This window comes from Triticum urartu, chromosome 2A, assembly GCF_056163025.1.
Source record: "Triticum urartu cultivar PI428250 chromosome 2A, HENAU_Tu73, whole genome shotgun sequence".
Lineage (NCBI taxonomy): Eukaryota > Viridiplantae > Streptophyta > Magnoliopsida > Poales > Poaceae > Triticum > Triticum urartu.
Window position 1 is genome coordinate 343,284,136 of NC_141874.1, and position 21,030 is coordinate 343,305,165.

At 48.1% G+C, this 21,030-nt stretch overlaps 2 protein-coding genes and 2 pseudogenes across 5 annotated transcripts in view; 1 reads left to right on the plus strand and 3 right to left on the minus strand.

Moving 5' to 3' along the window:
* Positions 1 to 21,030, minus strand: part of LOC125537133 (AUGMIN subunit 3) — a 44,186-nt gene that overhangs the window by 8,925 nt on the left and 14,231 nt on the right. The gene's annotated exons all lie outside the window — the stretch shown is intronic.
* Positions 590 to 1,615, minus strand: LOC147985035 (uncharacterized; annotated as a pseudogene).
* Positions 973 to 4,920, minus strand: LOC147985036 (uncharacterized; annotated as a pseudogene).
* On the plus strand, positions 3,428 to 6,826 carry LOC147985037 (uncharacterized). Its single transcript, XM_087543851.1, has 2 exons — positions 3,428 to 3,666; positions 5,575 to 6,826. Exons 1-2 carry the CDS (start codon positions 3,428 to 3,430, stop codon positions 6,035 to 6,037), a joined length of 702 nt encoding a protein of 233 aa, XP_087399977.1. The 3' UTR covers positions 6,038 to 6,826.

Below are 21,030 nucleotides of genomic sequence, written 5' to 3' on the forward strand. Positions count from 1 at the left end.
TGGGTCAACGGCTTGGCGATGATGCCGTAGTGGGGGACGAACTTGCGGTAGTAGCCCGTTAGGCCAAGGAAACCGCGGAGCTCTGTTGGTGTAGTTGGCACGGGCCATGCGTCCATGGCGCTGGTCTTGCTGGGGTCGGTTGCCACCCCGTCCTTGGAGATGATGTGGCCAAGGTACTCTATGCCTGTCTGAGCAAACGAGCACTTCGAGGCCTTGGCAAACAGCTGGTGCTCTCGCAGGAGATTCAGTGTCACCCGGAGATGTTCTTCGTGTTCCTGCAGGTGAAAGCTGAAGACCAAGATATCATCAAGGAAAATGATGATGAACTTACGCATGTGGCTCCCAAACACCGTGTTCATCAGGCATTGAAATGTGGCCGGGGCGTTGCAGAGACCAAAGGGCGTCACTCGAAAATGGTAGTGCCCGTGATGCATCTTGAATGCTGTTTTTTCTTCATCTTCCTCCCGCATGTGAATCTGATGGTAGTCCGCACGCAAATCAATTTAGGAGAAGTAGGCTGCGCCGGCCAATTTGTCCAGTAATTCATCCACCATCGGCAAGGGGAACTTGTTCTTGATCGTAACCGAATTCAGTCGTCTGAAATTGACACAAACCGCGAACTGTCATCCTTTTTCTTCACCAGCAGGACAGGTGCAGCATAAGGGCTCAGACTATGGGCAATCACACCAGACTGCAGCATATCCTGAACTTGTTTTTCAATTTCGTCCTTCTGTGCGGGTGAGTAGCGGTACGGCTTGGTGTTGATGGGTGTTGTGCCCAGCTCCAAGTTGATACCATGGTCGTACTGCCGCCGTGGTGGTAGAGTGCACGGCTCTGCAAACACATCTTCATATTCAGTATTCAGTTAACAACTTCTGAATGTTGGGGGGGGGGGGCGTGGGGGGGGGGGGGGGGGGGGTTGGGGTAGGCTCAGTCTTCTCGACCCGTACCACTGTGACCAGTGCAGCAGTCCATATGTCATTGGCTATCTGCATGCGCTGCAGCTCGTACGCATCCGACTCTGGAATCCGTGGCAGATCCGTGGTTTTGACGCCTTGGAGGCGGACTGTCTTGCCTGCAGTTTCAAATGATATTGTCTTCAATTGCCAGTGGCAGGCTGTGTTGTGACAGCCAGTCCATACCCAGAACTCCATCGTAGGCACCCAACTGCAACACACGCAAATCAGTGTGAAATGTGTGCTCTGGAACTTCCCATGGCAAGGAACGGACGATCTTGTCGCATCGCAGCCGTTGGCCATTGGCCACACGCACAGAAACTGGCGGCAGAGCTTCAGGTTTGACAGACAGGTGATTGACGAACGACTCACTGACAAAACTGTGTGCTTCCTGAGTCCACTAACAGAAGCATGACTTGATCGCCCACTTGAGCTCGTAGCCGTATAGTTGATGGCGCCTCTTCGCCGGAGAGGGCGTGATGAGACAGCGAGCAGCACTCCGGTTCCTGCCCTGCTGGTGGATCCAACAGCTGAAGGGCGCGCACTGTACCATCCGATAGAATTTCACCAAAATCGCCCACCTCAATTATGAGAATTTGCCCACTTCGTTTGGACTGATGCTCACGAGTACTTGTCTCCACAGCGAAAACACCGTTGGCTCACCGGAATTCCTTTAGCTGACGCTCACGGGCATAGTCATCCCCGCCTGGCCGCAAGGTTACAGTTGCGCGGGCTGGTACTGGGGCGTTGGGTATTGGTGGTGGTCGTCCCACCGGTGTGATTCTGTGGCGTTGTGCGCGTTGTTTCTCCAGTTCCTATTCCTGAATGTGTGCAAACACAGCTGCCCTTGTGATGCTTGTTGGTGCCTGGAGCCGCACGCCAAGACGGAGCTCGTCCTTGAGGCCCAGCAGGAACTGCGAGATGAAGAACTTGGGGCTCAATGTCGGATCCAAGGAGAGCAAGTGATACATGGTTGTCTCGAACTCCTGACGGTATTCCTGAACTGTGCCTGTCTGTTTCAGTTGAACCAATGTGTGCATCTGTACTTTGAACTCCTCTGGTCCGAATTCCTCCTCTACTGCTGCTCTAAATGTTGCCCAATTGACTCCAGGGTGTTTGTATCTGTACGCCTGCAGCCACATCACCGCTAGGCCTTCCATGTATAGCGCGGCGCTGGTCACCCAACTGTGAGGCGGCACGCAATAGAGCTCGAAGTAGGACACGCAATGCTCGAGCCAGATGCAAGGTGAAGTGCCATCGAACCGAGAAAAATCATGCTTGGGCGGCTTCACGTAGTAGTTGTTGTGGCGTGCTCTGTCGGTGAAGGGGCCCCGGTGATCAGCAGCGGAGGGCCGTGGTTGACCAGCCTGGCAAACGGAAGCTGCGTCGCGCCATCCGTATAGAGGGGGGTCGGCGTGGGGCGGGTCGGCGGTGGTGGTGGTCCATGCGTGGAGGAGTCCACGGTCGCCAAAGGGGACATGGTGCCCGCACTTGCTGTGGCGATAGGATCGGCCGTGGGCACGGCCTTGCGAGCTTCATCCACATCGGCCTGGGTGAGATCAATCTGTTTGGAGAGGAGTTTGAGCTCGGCGGAGACCTGGTCATTGTAGGAGAGCTGCGCCTGGGGCCACTCGTCGGTTGTCTTCCGATTCGCGTCCAGGCGGCGGATGACCGTCTCGAGCAAGTTCTGTAGCTTTGTCGGTGGTCTCTGACATGGCATCGAGCACGCGGCGGGTCTGCGCCAAAGGTTTGGATGGCGTCGTGGCCTCGCTCCAAATCGACCAAACCCCGAACGGGATTTTGAGCGAATTCACCTGACCCGGTGGATTTTACCGACGACCAAGAGTGTGAGAGATCAGCGGCAGAGACCGAGGTGGGAAAACAATTTCTAGGCTCTGAATACCAATTTGTGATGAACCAGAGATCTCGATCTAGAATTGGGGGAGAAGCAGAGAAGGGAGTAGGTGAGAAGCGTGTGGGAGGAGGAGATGGTTCAACTGATTTACTTTCTCGATGCCTCGATCGTTCTTCGTTCGGTACATAAGTAGCTGACTACATGGGCCAACCCTAGCCCAGCACGACTTGCTTACAAGGCCCAAGCCCAGATCACCACGCAGGGTGTTGCAAGTTCAGTTAAGTTCAGACTGAACTTGCATTGCTCCAGTCCGCTGCAGATGACGAACTGCTATCATCTGCAGGCGCGACACTTTTCCTCCCGATCCGGCCCAGCCACCTCTCCCTCACGGTCACCTGCTCCCTCCCGTCGCCGTCTCCTACCTCCAGGCAAGGAGCTTCGGCTCAACGCCATGAGCCCGTCACGAACACCAAGGCGCGTCGTTTAACCCCTCCTATAAGTCCTCGGCGTCTGCACCTACTCCCCTAGGTTTTCCCCATCTCCGCCGCCACCCAAGGGGGCTCTCCCCTGCCGCTGTTCCCCTTCCCCTAGGAGAACCGTGAGTGAGAGAGAGCCCATGCACGTCACCGACACGTCCGACGGCAAGCCCAGGGAGCTTGAGCGTGTCCAGGAGCCGCCTCTTCTTCCCCTACTTCCTCTACTTCCACTACATCACCAAGGGAACGCCAAGTCCTACATCGACGGCCACCTCCACTGCTTCCTCTGCTTCGCAACAGCGGACGCCGCCTCAGTTAGCAGCTCGAGTCGACCCTCCGTCGCCTCCCCGGCCACTCATCCATGTCCGTTAAACGCTAGGTGAGCCGTGCCTTCCTTCCTGCTCCTTCTCATCGTCAATAGATCACCGTAGGCATCGCTTTGTCCGTACCTTTCCCGTGCTCTCGGTGTTCCAGAGGAGTTCGTTCTCTTTGCTGTGATTACCGTGGCTGCCTGTGCACCCCGCTCCGGATCCGTCCGCACTCGTCGCGCCTTGAGCACCCGCGCGCACACCCGTGCTCTCAGGTAGCTCCTCGTTGCGCTCTGCATCTAGCCGCGGCAGTCACCGCCCTGCGCCTCGCCGTGCCCGGGACGAGCACTTGTATTATTATTCATGCTAGAATTGTACTGACCGGAAACTTATATACATGTGTAAATACATAAACAACACCATGTCCCTAATAGGCCTCTACTGGACTAGCTCGTTGATCAAAGATGGTTAATGTTTCCTAACCATAGTAGAATGATGTGATGGACGGACCCAACCGTAAGCTTAGCAAAAGATAGTTGTTATTTGCTATAACGGGATCACATCATTAGGAGAATGATGTGATGGACGGACCCAACCGTAAGCTTAGCAAAAGATAGTTGTTATTTGCTATAGCTTTCTTCATGTCAAGTATCAGTTCCTCAGACCATGGAATCATGCCACTCCCGGATACCTGAGGAATACTTTGTGTGCTATCAAACGTCACTTCGTAACTGGGTGATCATAAAGGTGCTCTACAGGTATCTCTGAAGGTGTCTATTGGGTTGCATGGATCGAGACCGGGATTTGTAGCTCCATGTGACGGAGAGATATCTTTGGGCCCTCTCGGTAATACAACATCACAAGAAGCTTCATGTGACTAATGAGTTTAGTCATGGGATCTTGTATTATGGAATGAGTAAAAAGACTTGCCAATAACAAGATTGAACTAGGTATGAATATACCAACGATCGAATCTCGAGCAAGTAACTTATCGCCGGACAAAGGGAATTGCATACGGGATTATCTGAATCCTCGACATCATGGTACAACGGATGAAGATCTTCGTTGAATATGTAGGAACCAATATGGGCATCTAGGTTCCGCTATTGGTTATTGATCGGAGAAGTGTCTCGGTCATGTCTGCATGATTCTCGAACCCGCAGGGTCGCACGCTTAATGTTCGGTAGCGCTAGGGTAATGTTGAGATATTAATAGTGGAAAGTCCGAAAGTAGTTCGGAGTCTCGAATGGGATCCAGGACATCACGAGGAGCTCCGGAATGGTCCAGAGGTAAAGATTTATACTCCCTCCGTCCGGAAAAGCTTGTCCGTCAAATGGATGTATCTAGCACCAAGTTAGTGCTAGATACATCCATTTGAGGGACAAGCTTTTCCGGACAGAGGGAGTATATGGGAAGTCATATTCAGGGTTCCAGAAATGTTCAGGAATTTTAGGTAGAGTACCGGGAAGGTTCTAGAATGTTTTGGGGGTTCCACCATGGGGCCCAACGACCCGGGAAGGGCCCACATGGACTGAGGGGTGGGGCTACAGCCCACATGGGCTGGCCGCACCATTCCCCAAGGCACGTGTCGTTTAAATCTAGAGATAGGTCTTATCTCTAAATTTAAAGGGTTGAATCTAGAGATAAGATGTTATCTCCAAGTTTAAAGGGATTTCTCCCATGTGGCCGGCCCTAAGAGTGTTTTGGACGCCCTCCGCTGCCCCCTAGCCTATATATAGAGAGGGGAGGCGCATGGGGGCAGCCACCCCTTCACCCTTGCGGCCTTGCCCATTGTGATGCGGAGCATCCCTCGTCCATCCAATGGACACTCCATCACCACCACAAGCATCAAGAGGACCAATGACAAGAGCACGTGCACGCGCCATCGAGAACGAGGTTAACTCCTTCCTCTTCGAGCTCCATTCAAATTCACACGAGAGTTGGGTCCTACCTCAAACGGAAGTGTTATGCATGCGTAGGTACCAAAGTGATGATCGTGAAGAGGCTAGCATGGAGACACGAGCACCTATGGACGAGGAGAAGCAAGAATGGAGCGAGAAGAATGAAGGGGAGGCCCTGGACACTCCGGGTGCCCAGCCCCAACCTGGGCGCAGCCCCTGCCAGCCCTGGGTGCCCGGCCATGGAGAGCCCAGGTGCCCGCAGCCCCCTGGGCACTGCTCCCAGCCGACCCCGGGTGCCCGGCCCCCTACTCCAGCTGCCTGGCGCCACCCCGGGTGCCCGGGCTTGGGACCCCCGGGTGCCCGACCCACCATCAGCCGGCTCCTGACCGATCCGGTTGCCCGGCCGAACTTGAGCGCATGTCCCTGTCCGGTCCGGGTGCCCGGACCCTTCCGAGAGTGCCTGGGTGTAATTGGGGTTTTGACCCTTGTATCCCTCTCTCCCATCTATTTCGTCCCTAGGCTATATAAACTCCTTCCCTAGCTCATTTGAGAGGTTAGCAAAGTATTACATAGACAAAGAGAGAGTTTTGCTCATCTTCCTCCTCTTGGAGATCTAGACCTCCTCTTGGAGATCAAGCCCTCCTCTTGGAGAAGATCCTCTTGGATATCAAGACCTCACCTAGTGGGAAGAACTTTTACCCTAGTGTTATTTTCCTTGAATTGTTCATTATGCTTGTGGATCTCTTGTATGCTACTCTAGTGGATGTGTTATTTGGGTTTGTTAGAGTGCAGGGCCGGCCCTGTGTTTTGGAAGGCCCTAGGCGAACTCGACGACATGACCCCTATGTCCTAAGACCATATATATGTATGCATGTGCATTATATATATACTCTCTTCGTTTTATTTACTCCGCATATTAGTTTTGGTCAAAGTCAAGCTTTACAAACTTTGACAAAGTTTATAGACAAAAATATTAACATATACAATAACAAATCAATACCATTAGATTCGCTGTTGAATGTATTTCCACATCATATAGATTTGTTATGCTAAATATTTATATTGTTTTCTATAAATTTGGTCAAACTTTACAAAGTTTGACTTCAGTCAACTCTAATATGTATGCGGAGTAAATAAAAACAGAGGGAGTATATATAACTTATTAAGAGTAACTTTCAATCACACATCTTTACTTTAAAATTTGACTATAATAATTCAATGATTCCATCAAGAACAATAATAACAAAATTTGAAATGACTCTATCAACAACAATAATACTAAAAAGATCGCAAAATGAAACCCTAGACATGTACATAGAATGACAAAAAATTAATAGATTGGATTAGAAAATTTTAAAATTTTGTGCATACTGAAATTGGAGGATGGATCATGGTATAGTTGAATATGTACATACTAAATAAAGAATAAATAAACTACTAAAATTATCAAATTAGGGTTTGGGGGATGGACAAGAACTGAGAAACATGGATGGAAACGTTCAAACGTACTCACTTGTAGAATTTCAGGGATTGGAGACGGTGGCGTTGTAGACTTCAAGAATCAAGACTTGCAGTCGGATGTATACTTGTATAGGTATTGTCGTGGTGCCGCCTTGCCGGATGCCGGATGGCCGGGCTGCCGGACTGCCGTGCAGCATCGGCGCTCGCAGCTCCAGCGGGCAGCGGCGGCCGAAGCGAGGGCGACGAGGCATGCGGGTGTCACAGGCGATGAAAAACGAGCAGTCGTGTGCCTGGCAACTGCCGTGTGTCACGGCGCCTGATGCTTCGTGTTTGCTAATCGATCAAGGGTCGCTAGCTAGCTATTGATGGGCCTCTTATTTCTTTTCTTTAATTCTTTTGTATTTTTTACCTATTTTTTGCTGGGCTATAGTATATATAAGTACTCCATCATGGGCCCCTCCCTCGCCTGGGCCCTGGGCCGTCGCCCCGTCGGCCATACCCCAGGGCCGGCCCTGTTAGAGTGATTTCCTCCTTGTGTTCTTGTGTGTTCTTCCTCTTTTCCCCCTCCAAGTGTGAAAAGATCCCCTCTAAAGTTTCACCCTACAACATCTTGGTATCATGAGCAAGGTTGATTCACATCTTGGAGTCCCATCCCCCCATTTGCTAGCTTGATTTTGTTGTTTTTCGTCCTAATTCAAAAATCCCCACAAAAATAGCCCCAAAAAATTTGTTCTTGCAATTTGTTGGATCTTGTGAGATATGGTTGTTTTGGTCCATGGATTTGTTGTTTGGCAAGTGGATCTAGCCCCTACCCATCAATCCCGACCCTTCCCACCACGAAACCCGCCGAATTTGACCATCTCCCAAAAAATTTAGCCCAAATTCGACACCCCCGGCACCCGCACCCCCGGGCTGTTTGCCCCGGACCACCCCGGACACCCGCACCTCCCACCCCTGGGTGCCCCCCCCCCCCCCCCCCCGTGCGCGTGAAACAGCCCAACTCCACCTTCGTTTCGGCCATAACTTCCAACTCCCAAGTCCGTTTTTCGTCTTCTTTAGCTCGTTTGGAAGCTCTTGACATCCCCCATCCCCATATATTATTACCACCACCATTTGCCTCCATCAAAAAATTCACCATAAAAGCACCCACCTTCCGCATTTGACAGATTTTCAGTTGCGTTTTCCGTTTCCTAAGGTGTTTCGGCTACTTAGGAACGTGTGACATCGACATCACCGCCATTCATCATCGCATTCACCGTTGACACCGCTAACCGTAAGAAAGGACGGTAACCTCGACGACACTTCGTTCATTTCCTTGCTTTTGCATTGATAACCCGAGCCATTTTGCGTCACTTATCCATCGAGACTAGCGAGTTGAGAATTGCCGGGCCACGCTATTGTGCACCGTAGTGATCTTGCTATCATCATTGTGTCCTAAGTCTCTCCCGTGCATATCTTACATACTTGTCTCATATCATATTTGGCTCGAGCATCAAGCATAGTGGAAAAAAAAGAGAAAGAAAGAAAAGCTTTTAAGCAAAAGAGGAGAAACAAAGAGCTTGTAAGCAATAGCATTGAGCCACTTTGCATCGATATATCATCTTGGTCACTGCATACATAGTATGGTTCGGATTGAAGACGGCACGTTTCTCTCATAGGTTGGTGCACAAGCGTATCTTGCCCATTTGAGCAATCGAGCTAGCGTCTCTCTAGCATCCGTACAACAAGAGCATTTTCCGTGGTTTCACATTTTGAGCTCATTCCTTGGTTGTGCGGATCCCATCAATCGTTCGTGTGTGAGTTCCTAGTGATTTTCTTGGGTTTGATCTATTTGCTTTACTTGTAATTTTGTGAACCTTCTCAACCTTATCGATATCTTGACTAACATTTGCTTGAAATTTTTGCCACCATCCTAACCGAGTTACTCCATAAGCTTTACTTGTCTAGGTGTGAGAAACAAACCCGGTACCAATTCTCCTATCGTGGCATTACATTGAGCGACACTTGATACATCCACAATCCTCGGAAAAGGTAACTTCGGTATTGTTCTCTCATTTTCCTACTCGCCCCACTTGGTTATGATGGATAGGCCAAGTTTTTCGGCGAACCCACTTTTCGAGGAGCAAGGTTATGATCGCGACTACATCGCCAAGAGCCACTTCTTCATCGTGCAACGAGCTCTCAATCAAGAAAGTGAAGCCTTGGGTGAACGCAGTGAACAACTCGCCACCGACCTTCGTCAATCGGAAGCAAGGAACCGCGACTATATCGACGCCAAGTTCACCACACAAATGGAAGAATTCCACAACACGATCGTGAGACGCACGTCTTCCTCAACCTCTTCGTCAAGACGGCGCCACTCAAGCCGCCGCTCAAGTCGGCAATCTTCGGACCACTCCTCTTACGATGCAAGTCCTCCACGAGCTCGTTTTCCTCGACGTGATGACCCCCAAGATCGCCAAGCTCACGAAAATCCATTCCAAGGCAATGGCTTACAAGACCGAGTCCGGGCACGTGAAAGGGCGCGACAACAAGCACAAGAAGCAATGGAGCAAGAGCAAATACCTCCAGAAGTGCAACGTCAACCACCTCAAGACGGTGATGCAATTCGACAACACAAGAGCGTCGTGAAGCACAAGCCCTCGAACGTGAAGCTCAAGCACTCGAAGCTCAACGCACACTCAAGGAGGCCACTAGAGCCGTCGAAGAGCGCAACCGCCAAGTCCGTGAACAAGAAGAAGCACTTCGTCAAGCACGACAAGAAGAAGCCGCTCGACTTGAAGAGCAACAAGAAAGAAGAAACCAAGCGCACATGCCTCGTCCTCCTCCACGACAAGAGCGACATCACGAGGAACGAGCATTTGAGGACCTTCCTCCTCGTCAAGAGCAACATCAAAATCGCCACTACGACGAAGAACTCCGCCACGACAAGCTCAAGTTCACCATGCCCAAGTTCCCCGGAAGCAATGATCCCGAAGAATATCTCTCATGGGCATTGAAGGTGGACAAGATATTCCGTCTTCACAACTACGACGAGGAAAAGAAGATCGCCATGGCCTCCCTCGAGTTTCAAGACTACGTCCTCATTTGGTGGGAACAAGTAATCGAGCGACGACAAGCAAGAGGCGAACCATCAATCACAACTTGGACGCAAATGAAGGATGTCATGAGAGCTCGCTTCGTGCCTGCACACTACACCCGTGATCTCTTCAAGAAGTTGCAACTCCTCAAGCAAGGCACGAAGACGGTGGAAGAATACTACCAAGAAATGGAGGTTGCCATGATAAGAGCCAATGTCAAGGAAGATGACAAGCAAACTTGGCACGCTTCTTGAACGGCCTCAACCACCCAATCAAGCGGATTGCCGACTTCCAACCATACTCCAACCTTCTCGAGCTAGTTCACCAAGCGACCAAGGCCGAGCGACAAGTGCAAGATGACTTCAAATACACCAAGTACTCGTCCAAGACCTACGGCTCCTACAACCAAGCTCCCGCGACTTCGGCACCTCCTACCTCAACTAGAGCATCACCAAGTACCGGCGACAAGTCAAGTTCCAAGCAAGTTACGCCTTCCTCGACTCGTCATCCGGCAAGCACCTACAAATCCAAGACTCCCTCATCTTCGGCGCCACCAAATGACCCTGTCAAGACAAGTTCTATCAAGTGCTTCACATGTGGTGGCCGAGGACACAAGTCTTCCAAATGCACCAACAAGCGAACCATGATCTTCAACGATGATGGCACATACGACTCCATGAGCGAAGAAGAAATGGAAGCCCTTGAGCACGTGGCCATGCACCGGCGCGTGAACGAAGATGAAGATGATCAAGTATTTTGTGACAACGATTCAAGTCCCTCTCTCGTGGTCTCCAAGGTCTTCACGCTCCAACACCACCAAGAGGAAGACCAACGGTGCCACATCTTCCACACCAAGGCCGGCATCAACGGGCGTTCCGTGAAAGTCATCATCGACGGAGGAAGTTGTCACAACTTGGCAAGTGAAGAGCTATGTTCCAAGCTGCAATTGGTCAAGAAGAAGCATCCTCGTCCCTACAAGGTCCAATGGTTAAGCGACTCCGGCACAATTCAAGTGGAGCATACGGTGCAAGTTTCCTTCAAGATCAGCGCCTACGAGGACACCTTGGAGTGCGGCGTGGTTCCTATGTCCGAGTGCCATCTTCTCTTGGGAAGACCTTGGCAATTCGACCGCAGCGTCATCCACAACGGAAGAACAAACCACTATAGCTTCAAGATGAAGGGCAAGGAGTACGTGCTACGACCAATGTCACCAAGCCAAGTGATCACTGACAAGCAAGCATCCACACCTCGTGGAGATACTAGTGAGAGAGTGCACCACCACAAAGAAAGTGAGCGCCACAAGCCCAAATTGAGTGACTCTTCGCCAAGAGACAAAAACTTAATCCTCGTAGCCACAAAAAGAGAGATGAGAGAAGTGTGTGAGAACCCATCGAGTGTCATCCACTATGTCCTACTATGCAAAGATGAGGTGGCAAGAACTAACACTCCTAATCCTTTTCCTCTAGTGTTCTCTAACTTGTTGCGGGAATTCACGGATGTATTTCCCGATGAGCTACCTCCCGGACTTCCTCCTCTACGTGGCATTGAACATCGGATAGACCTCGTCTCCGGAGTGCCCCTTCCGAACAAGGCTCCATAACGCGTCAACCCCGAAGAAACTAAGGAGATCCAACGGCAAGTACAACAACTCATCGACAACGGTCATGTACATGAAAGCTTAAGCCCTTGTGCCGTTCAGGTTATCCTAGTGCCTAAGAAAGATGGTAGTTTTCGCATGTGTTCCGATTGTAGACCCATCAATGCTATCACCATTCGATATAGGCATCCCATACCTCGCCTTGATGATATGCTAGATGAGCTTAGCGGTGCCACTATTTTCTCAAAAATTGATCTCAAAAGTGCTTACTATCAAATCCGCATACAAGAAGGTGATGAATGGAAAACCGCTTTTAAAACTAAATTTGGCTTGTACGAGTGGTTAGTTATGCCTATGGGTTTATCGAAAGCTCCCGGTACTTTCATGCGTCTTATGCATTTCGTGCTTCGTCCATACATTGGAGTGTTTGTTGTGGTCTACTTTGATGATATACTTGTTTTTAGCAAATCCATCAAAGATCATGTAAATCATGTTAGGGCCGTTTTGCAAACTCTTCAAAAGGAACGTCTTTATGCCAACATGGAAAAATGCACTTTTGGTGTTGACAAGCTTGTTTTCTTGGGTTTCGTTGTTTCTTCCAAGGGTGTCCATGTTGACGAGTCAAAAGTTGAAGCAATTAAAACTACAACCAACTAATTTGCAACAAGTGCGTAGTTTCCTTGGTCTAGCGGGTTTCTATCGTCACTTTGTGAAAGATTTTAGCACTATTGCCGCCCCGTTGCATGCCTTGAGTAAGAAAAATGCTCCCTTTGTTTGGGGACCTTTGCAATCTACCGCATTTGATGAGCTCAAATCTTTGCTTACTCATGCTCCGATTCTTGCTTTGCCTAACTTTGACAAAACTTTTGAGGTTCATTGTGATGCTAGTGGTAACGGAATTGGTGGAGTGTTGATGCAAGAAAAGCGAGCCATTGTATATTTTAGTGAAAAACTTCCCTGTGCTCAACTTAACTATCTCATCTATGACAAAGAATTGTATGCTTTAGTGCGTGTGTTGCATGTTTGGGAGCATTACCTCCGCCCACATGAGTTTGTCATACATACCGGTCATGAGACACTTAAGTACCTTAAAAGGTCAAACCAAGTTGAATAAACAGCATGCTAAATGGAGTGAATTTATTGAATCTTTCCCTTATGTGATCAAGTACATTAAGGGCAAAGAAAATGTTGTGGCGGATGCTCTTTCCCGCAAATGCATGTTAATTACTCAACTTGAATTGAATGTTGTCGGATTTGATCATATCAAAGATTTGTATGAGCACGATGTGACTTTTGCTACTCCTTTTGCTAAGTGTGTGACGTATACATCTTGGGAACGATATTATATCGAAGATGGTTATCTAATGAGAGCTAACAAACTATGCATCCCCGAGTCTTCTCTTCGTTTGTTACCTTTGCAAGAGGCTCATGGAGGCGGACTCATGGGACATTTTGGACGCAACAAGACTTTTGCCATGCTCTCCAAGAACTGCTTTTGGCCCAAGATGTTCCGCAATGTCTCACGCTTCACTAACCGGTGCTCTACATGCCGCAAAGCTAAGTCACAATCTCAATCCCATGGTTTACGTATGCCACTTCCTATTCCACATCAACCATGGGAAGATATTAGCATGGATTTTGTGCTTGGATTACCTAGGACTTAAAATGGCAATGATTCCGTATTTGTTGTTGTGGACCGATTCTCTAAAATGGCTCATTTTATCCCATGCAATAAGATAGACGATGCTTCACATGTTGCAAATCTTTTTTGTAGGGAAATCTTGAGGTTACACGGAGTGCCAAAGACAATTGTGTCGGACCGAGACGTCAAGTTCTTAAGCTACTTTTGGAAGACGTTATGCGCCAAGCTCGGAATCAAGCTACTCTTCTCCACGGCATATCATCCTCAAACAGATGGCCAAACGGAAGTCACCAACCGGACGCTCGCCACTCTCCTATGCGTGTTGATCAAGAAGAACATCAAGGAGTGGGAGGAGTGCTTACCCATTGCCAAGTACGCCTACAACCGCGCAAGACACACTACCACTAGCAAGTCCCCCTTCGAGGTTGTCTATGGCTTCAACCCTTTGTCGCCGTTGGACATCCTTCCTCTACCGCTACAAGAACAAGCGAACATCGACGCTAGTGCAAGCCACCTACCTCAAGAAGATGCATGAAGAAACACGTTCCACGATCAAGCGTCAAGTACACCGCCTCGCCTCCAAGCTCAACATCAACAAGTCATCGATGGTGTTCCAACCGGGCGATCTAGTATGGTCGCATCTCCGCAAGGAGCGCAAGTCCAAGCTACTTCCGAGAGCCGATGGACCATTCAAGGTGCTCGCACGCTACAACGACAACGCCTACAAGATCGACATTCCACGTGACAAATACAACGTAAGCAACAGCTTCAACGTCAAAGACTTGGCCAAGTACCATGGTGATGAAGATCACGATCCGTGGACGGATCTCTCCCAAGGGGGGGGGGGATGATGTGAAGCATCCCTCGTCCATCCACATGGACACTCCATCACCACCACAAGCACCGAGAGGACCAGTGACAAGAGCACGTGCACGCGCCATAGAGAACGAGGTTAACTCCTCCCTCTTCGAGCTCCATTCAAATTCACACGAGAGTTGGCTCCTACCTCAAACGGAAGTGTTATGCATGCTTAGGTACCAAAGTGATGATCGTGAAGAGGCTAGCATGGAGACCCGAGCACCTATGGACGAGGAGAAGGAAGAATGGAGTGAGAAGAATGAAGAAGGGGAGACCCTGGACACTCCGGGTGCCCGGCCACTTTGGCTCCGGGTGCCCGGCCCCAACCTGGGTGCGTCCCCTGCTAGCCCCGGGTGCCCGGCCATGGAGGGCCCGTGTGCCCGCAGCCCCCTGCGCGCTGCTCCCAGCCGACCTCGGGTGCCCGGCCTTGGAGCCCTGGGTGCCTGGCTCCTTGCTCAAGCCGCCTGGCGCCACCCCGGGTGTCCGGGCTTGGGACCCCCGGGTGCCCGGCCCACCGTCAGCCGGCTCTTGACCGGTCCAGGTGCCCAGCCGAACCTGAGCGCATGTCCCTGTCCGTTCCGGGTGCCCAAACCCCTTTACCCCGGGTGCCCGGCCCCTTCGGAGAGTGCATGCGTGCAATTGGGGTTTTGACCCTTGTATCCCTCTCTCCCTTCTATTTTGTCCCTAGGCTATATAAACTCCTTCCCTAGCTCATTTGAGAGGTTAGCAAAGTATTACATAGACAAAGAGAGAGCTTTGCTCATCTTCCTCCTCTTGGAGATCTAGACCTCCTCTTGGAGAAGATCCTCTTGGATATCAAGACCTCACACCTAGGGAAGAACTTTTACCCTAGTGCTATTTTCCTTGAATTGTTCATGTATGCTTGTGGATCTCTTGTATGCTACTCTAGTGGATGTGTTATTTGGGTTTGTTAGAGTGATTTCCTCCTTGTGTTCTTGTGTGTTCTTCCTCTTTTCCCCCTCCAAGTGTGAAAAGATCCCCTCTAGGGTTTCACCCTACAACACATTGCCTCTCCCAACTCATCCCACGTTTCTCCGATACGCGCTTGGCGAAGCCCTGCCGGAATTCCGCTGCCACCACCACCACCATACCGCTGTGCTGGTTCTGATCTCATCTACCTCCTCTCCCTCGCTTGCTTGATCAAGGAGAGGACGCCATTGAGCTGAACGTGTGCTAATCTCGGAGGTGTCGTCTATTCGGCACTAGATCGAATTGGATCGTGATTGGATCATGAAGAGTACGACTACATCGACCGTGTTACATACGCTAACGCTTTCGGTCTACAAGGGTATGTAGACACACTTCCCTCTCGTTGCCATGAATCTCCTAGATTAGATCTTGGGTGTTCGTAGGAATTTTATTTATTTTCATGCTTCGTTCCCCATCAGATGGGCCATCATCTCCTTGAACTGGTCATAAAGCACACAGCGAGGTGCATGCTGCAACCGCCAACGCGCAAGCCGCTCGGCAATCCAGCATGGTAGCCAGATGAAGGACTTGACCCTTCCAATTGAGCTTCCAGGAGCAACAATGAACCGCTCTCTGAAAGAGGGTGTCATGACAGCTCTGGGAAGAGTACTGGCCATCCGCCCTCCAACGCCAAACGAGGGTGTTCGGAGTGGTCGTAAAGCTAGACCACAGGACCACAGGACGACACCGACAAACTGCTCTTCATCCAAGAGCTCCAGCAGATTAGGCCAACCAACTCGGACAGGTCGCTAGTGATCGGGGATTTCAACATCAGTCTCAAGGCGCAAGATAAAAACAACAAAAACTTTAATAGGAGGATTATGGGCTCATTCAGATCCATGATCGATCGGCTAGACCTAAAGGAGATCTAGCTCAATGGGAGGCGTTTTACCTAGTCAAATGAAAGGGGGGATGTGGCGCTCTGCAAGTTGGATCGGATGTTCTACTCCTCGGCCTGGGATGGCCTCTTCCCAGCATGCGCGCTCCATGTGGCGTCCACAATGATCTCCGACCACTGCCCCATGCTTCTTATAGGCGAGCAGCAATACAAGACGACAGGTGCTTCCGTTTTGAGGCCTTTTGGTTCAAACTGCCTGGGCTGGAGCAGATTGTGGCCACGGCTTGGAACATACCAGTGCTGGGCACAAATGCGCTTAGGTCCCTCCACATCAAGTTATCCAGAACAGCTAGCGCGATCCAACGATGGAGCTCGGAGACGGTTGGGAATCTCAGGCTCCAATTTGCGGTGGCCTCGGAAATAATTCCAAGGCTTGATCAAGCCCAAGAGGAGAGGGTTCTGACTCAGGAGGAGTTGGGTTTCCACAAAGCCCTCAAACATAGGTTGCTGGGCATCGCAGCGGTGGAAAGCACGAGAATGTGTCAGCGTTCGCGACAGATCAGGATTTGGGACAAGGATACTAGCACCAGGTTCTTCCACATTAAGGCAAGCTCTAGGAGAAGGCGAAATTTCACATCAGGATTCGACAGATCAGGTTTCAGGACGGGGATGCCAGCAACAGATTCTTCCACATCAGAAATGAAATAAGATAAAATATTGTTGTTGATTATTGTCATGTGTGGAATGCACTAAGCTCCCTTTAGTGTAAATTGTTCATTGTTGTGATTTGTGAAGAAATATATGGGCCTACAAGTATATTTTTGTAGATTAATTGCGTATGTAAAATATATACTTTATTATCCATATCTATAACAAGTTTAACGAGCTAGCACGCAAGTTACATGAGTCAAGCCGAGTTTCAAACTGAGTGATGAGGACATGACTACCTTGGATACGACCAAAAATATTGCATACATGCATATTTGTCAGGTGATTTCTAATGCAAACTATTCAATAATCTATTTATGTTATCCAGAACAAAAATACTTCACACACTTTTGTGTTTTGTCTAATTACAGGTGTATGGGACATTTGTACAATCCACATATGAAGATAAGGGGAAAGGAGAAGTTTAGGTTCTGTTCAAAAAGTCCTCTCACGTCACTTTTGGGCCAAGAGAAGATAGAGTCCAAGTCTTTCACGTTCTGGATTCAGATTCGGACTGCACAGACATACCTGACTCAAAACGCCAACAACTTTTTCATACGGACTCCGAATTGGGTGATTCTTTTTTTGTTGGAAACTAGATTTCGTGCTCTTTCCAACCCAATTGGATTCACCTTCAAATTCGTCCGGAGCGTTGAGTTATGGACGAAACAATCTGACGTTGCAGCAGAATCCGAGTCAAACTACAAGCCCAAAGGTGTTGCATCACCTCCACTTGGGCCCATGAGCCTTGTACGACCTAAGGTTAGTTTTAGGCTGTCTTGGGACGTCCTCCCACCTCCTTGGCCGCCACCCCTTGCTCCTATATAAGTAGATCCATCTAGTAGCTTTTTCCTTGGGATTTGTTTAGTTAAAAGTTAGCCATTGCAACTTCATGTACTTCGTTTGTGTCCAACGACCAGACCAAGACCGCTTACGGATCCCCACCATTATCAATACTTCATATATATTCGCAATATTCAGATTGCATTATCATATTCTTGCTTGTTCTTCGGTTGCGTGCAGGAATAGACCTTCGTGGTCAGGCTGATCGTGCTTCCAGCATCGTCAGTAACCTCGGGAGATTGGTTTAGCGATTGCTAAGGCGCAACGTCGTGCACGTTTGTAGTCGGATCGTCAAAGTCGATTCCACCAAATTGATAGTTATCATCTCATCGAAAGATCGGGACCCTCGCCTCTATCAAGTGGTATCAGTTTTCAGGTTGCTCGGTGAGAATTTCCAGTTTTTCCTAGATTAGATTTATTTTCTTACCTATTGTCCAAGAAAAAGCCACAAAAATAAGTTAGATCTATTCATTCTTTGTCCAAGCCAGTCTGAGCCTTTGCAATTTTCTTTTCATTGCTTACATAGTTGAATTATCGGTTGCATCGTCGTGTTGAGTTGCTGGTCTTAGTGTCTAGGTCGTTTAGAGTTTCGAGATCTGTTCACATTAGTCACCCCGCCGCTGCATCGTTATCCCTTCCGCTGTCCACCACCCATCCATCAATCTCCTCCACGTGCTACCCACCGTTCATTGTCATAATCATAGTTGAGATCGTTCCCATCTTCCCTAGATCCAATCTGCATCTTATCTAGTTTGTTTTGGAAAGAGGGAGAGAGAAAAAATAAAAAAAAGTTAGAGAAAAAAAAAGAGAAAGAAAAAGAAAAAAAGTGTGAGGAAAAAAAAGAGAAAAAAATTGCAAAAAAGTGAAAAAAAGAGAAAAAAAATTCAGAGTGTGCTCCTCCCTTGTTTACGTGCAGCACCGTGATTTTGTTAGTGTTCTAGGCTCGCGTCTCTAGTACGGTCTAGCCTAGGACCAGCACAGTCCCGTCGTTGAGCGTTTATTCAACATTGCATCTCTGAATTGATTATTGCTAATCTTTTGCTACCATATATAGCCAACCCAGCTCCACATATTTCTACACCGTGTATACGTACGTTCCCCTGGCAATCGCTTTACACAATCTTCAGAGTTATTTGACACCGCTGGTTGCCTGTCACCACCTGCTGCTTGGTAAGAACTTGTAAGATATTGATATTTGCTTTACTGTGAGTGCTTTACCACCACACCCTAGTAGTTCATAGGAACATTATTCTTGAATTTTGTTTCTTGTTTCTACTAGTCATGACAGGTTCCGAAGATAGAAGTTCTTGGACGACGGACACATCTTCACCATCACGAGAGTTGGGACAACACACACAAGCACATGGTCAGGTTATCTTTTTACCGTCATTTGAGGGTAGATTTAATCCTACTACTTATCTAGCTTGGGAGCTTGAAGCAGAACAAGTTTTCAGTCACCATGACTTTTCTGAACTTGAGCGAGTGCGAGCAGCCACTAGAGCATTTACTGGTTTTGCTTCTGTTTGGTGGAGTGTACATTGTAAGAAAAACATTGATAACCAACCCATAACTTGAAAAGTTTTGAAAGCTGTAATGAGACAACAATTTTTCCCTTCTTACTATCGTCGTGAATTGCTTCGCAAATTTGAACAATTTAAACAAGGCAACAACACTGTTCATGCTTACTACCAAGAGTTCAAATCTTATATGCATCATTGTGACATAGAAGAATCTGAGAATGATACAATGAATAGATTTTTTGGTGGTTTGAACCATGATATTCAGGCAAGATTTCAGTATATTCCTCGTTGCATTACTGGTATGTATGTCCGTGCTTGTACCTTTGAGAGACAGATACAGGAGGATGCATTAGATGACTACAACAACTACTATTCCAGTTCATGCTCACCACCGCCGGTTGGTTCCTCCACCGTTGCACCTCGGATTATGAGCGCGACATCATCTCAAGGGTATGGTACATTGTCAACGTCCGTACCTACATCAGCTACATCTTTGCGACAAGGTAACAGTAAAGGTATTGATGATATAACTTTACATGAGAATGTTGCATGCCTAGTTAACTTGAATGCGTCATGTATTGAGTTACCTGTTGATTTGAGCACACCACCTATTTTAGAGAATCTTGTTACTGTCATGAATGCGTCATGTGATCAAACAACTGAAATATCAACAATTTTGAGTGCACCCATTGAATTAACTGTTGATGCAAAAGAACCAATGTTTAATCATTTTGATATGACCTCCAATCTTGGTGATGATTCTGTGTCCAATGACTTATTGCATGTTTGCTTATTTAAGCATGTTGTAGCATGTAAATTTGATGCAAGTAAGGTTTATTCATCAAACTTGGGATGGTTTAATGATGAACATTGCCAATCTTTTGAAATGAATAAGAGCTTCACTTATATGTGCAAACTGAGTTGCAATATTTTCATGCCTTCTACTTCTTGTGATAATTTTTTGGCTTTAGATTTTATGAACTATGAAAGTTACTCATGTATACATGTGTCATATGTGCAAAAATCAAGGGAAGTTAAAATGGATGACATATACATATACAACATGTACACCTTGTCTCTTTTGTTAGCCACATTTCAGATTAAGCAACGCCGAGGACGGCTTTGTTTTCAAAAAGGGGAGGATGATGAGGACATGACTACCTTGGATACGACCAAAAATATTGCATACATGCATATTTGTCAGGTGATTTCTAATGCAAACTATTCAATAATCTATTTATGTTATCCAGAACAAGAATACTTCACACACTTTTGTGTTTTGTCTAATTGCAGGTGTATGGGACATTTGTACAATCCACATATGAAGATAAGGGGAAAGGAGAAGTTTAGGTTCTGTTCAAAAAGTCCTCTCACGTCACTTTTGGGCCAAGAGAAGATAGAGTCCAAGTCTTTCACGTTCTGGATTCAGATTCGGACTGCACAGACATACCTGACTCAAAACTCCAACAACTTTTTCATACGGACTCCGAATTGGGTGATTCTTTTTTTGTTGGAAACTAGATTTCGTGCTCTTTCCAACCCAATTGGATTCACCTTCAAATTCGTCCGGAGCATTGAGTTATGGACGAAACAATCTGACGTTGCAGCAGAATCCGAGTCAAACTACAAGCCCAAAGGTGTTGCATCACCTCCACTTGGGCCCATGAGTCTTGTACGACCTAGGGTTAGTTTTAGGCTGCCTTGGGACGTCCTCCCACCTCCTTGGCCGCCACCCCTTGCTCCTATATAAGTAGATCCATCTAGTAGCTTTTTCCTTGGGATTTGTTTAGTTAAAAGTTAGCCATTGCAACTTCATGTACTTCGTTTGTGTCCAACGACCAGACCAAGACCGCTTACGGATCCCCACCATTATCTATACTTCATATATATTCACAATATTCAGATTGCATTATCATATTCTTGCTTGTTCTTCGATTGCGTGCAGGAATAGACCTTTGTGGTCAGGCTGATCGTGCTTCCAGCATCGTCAGTAACCT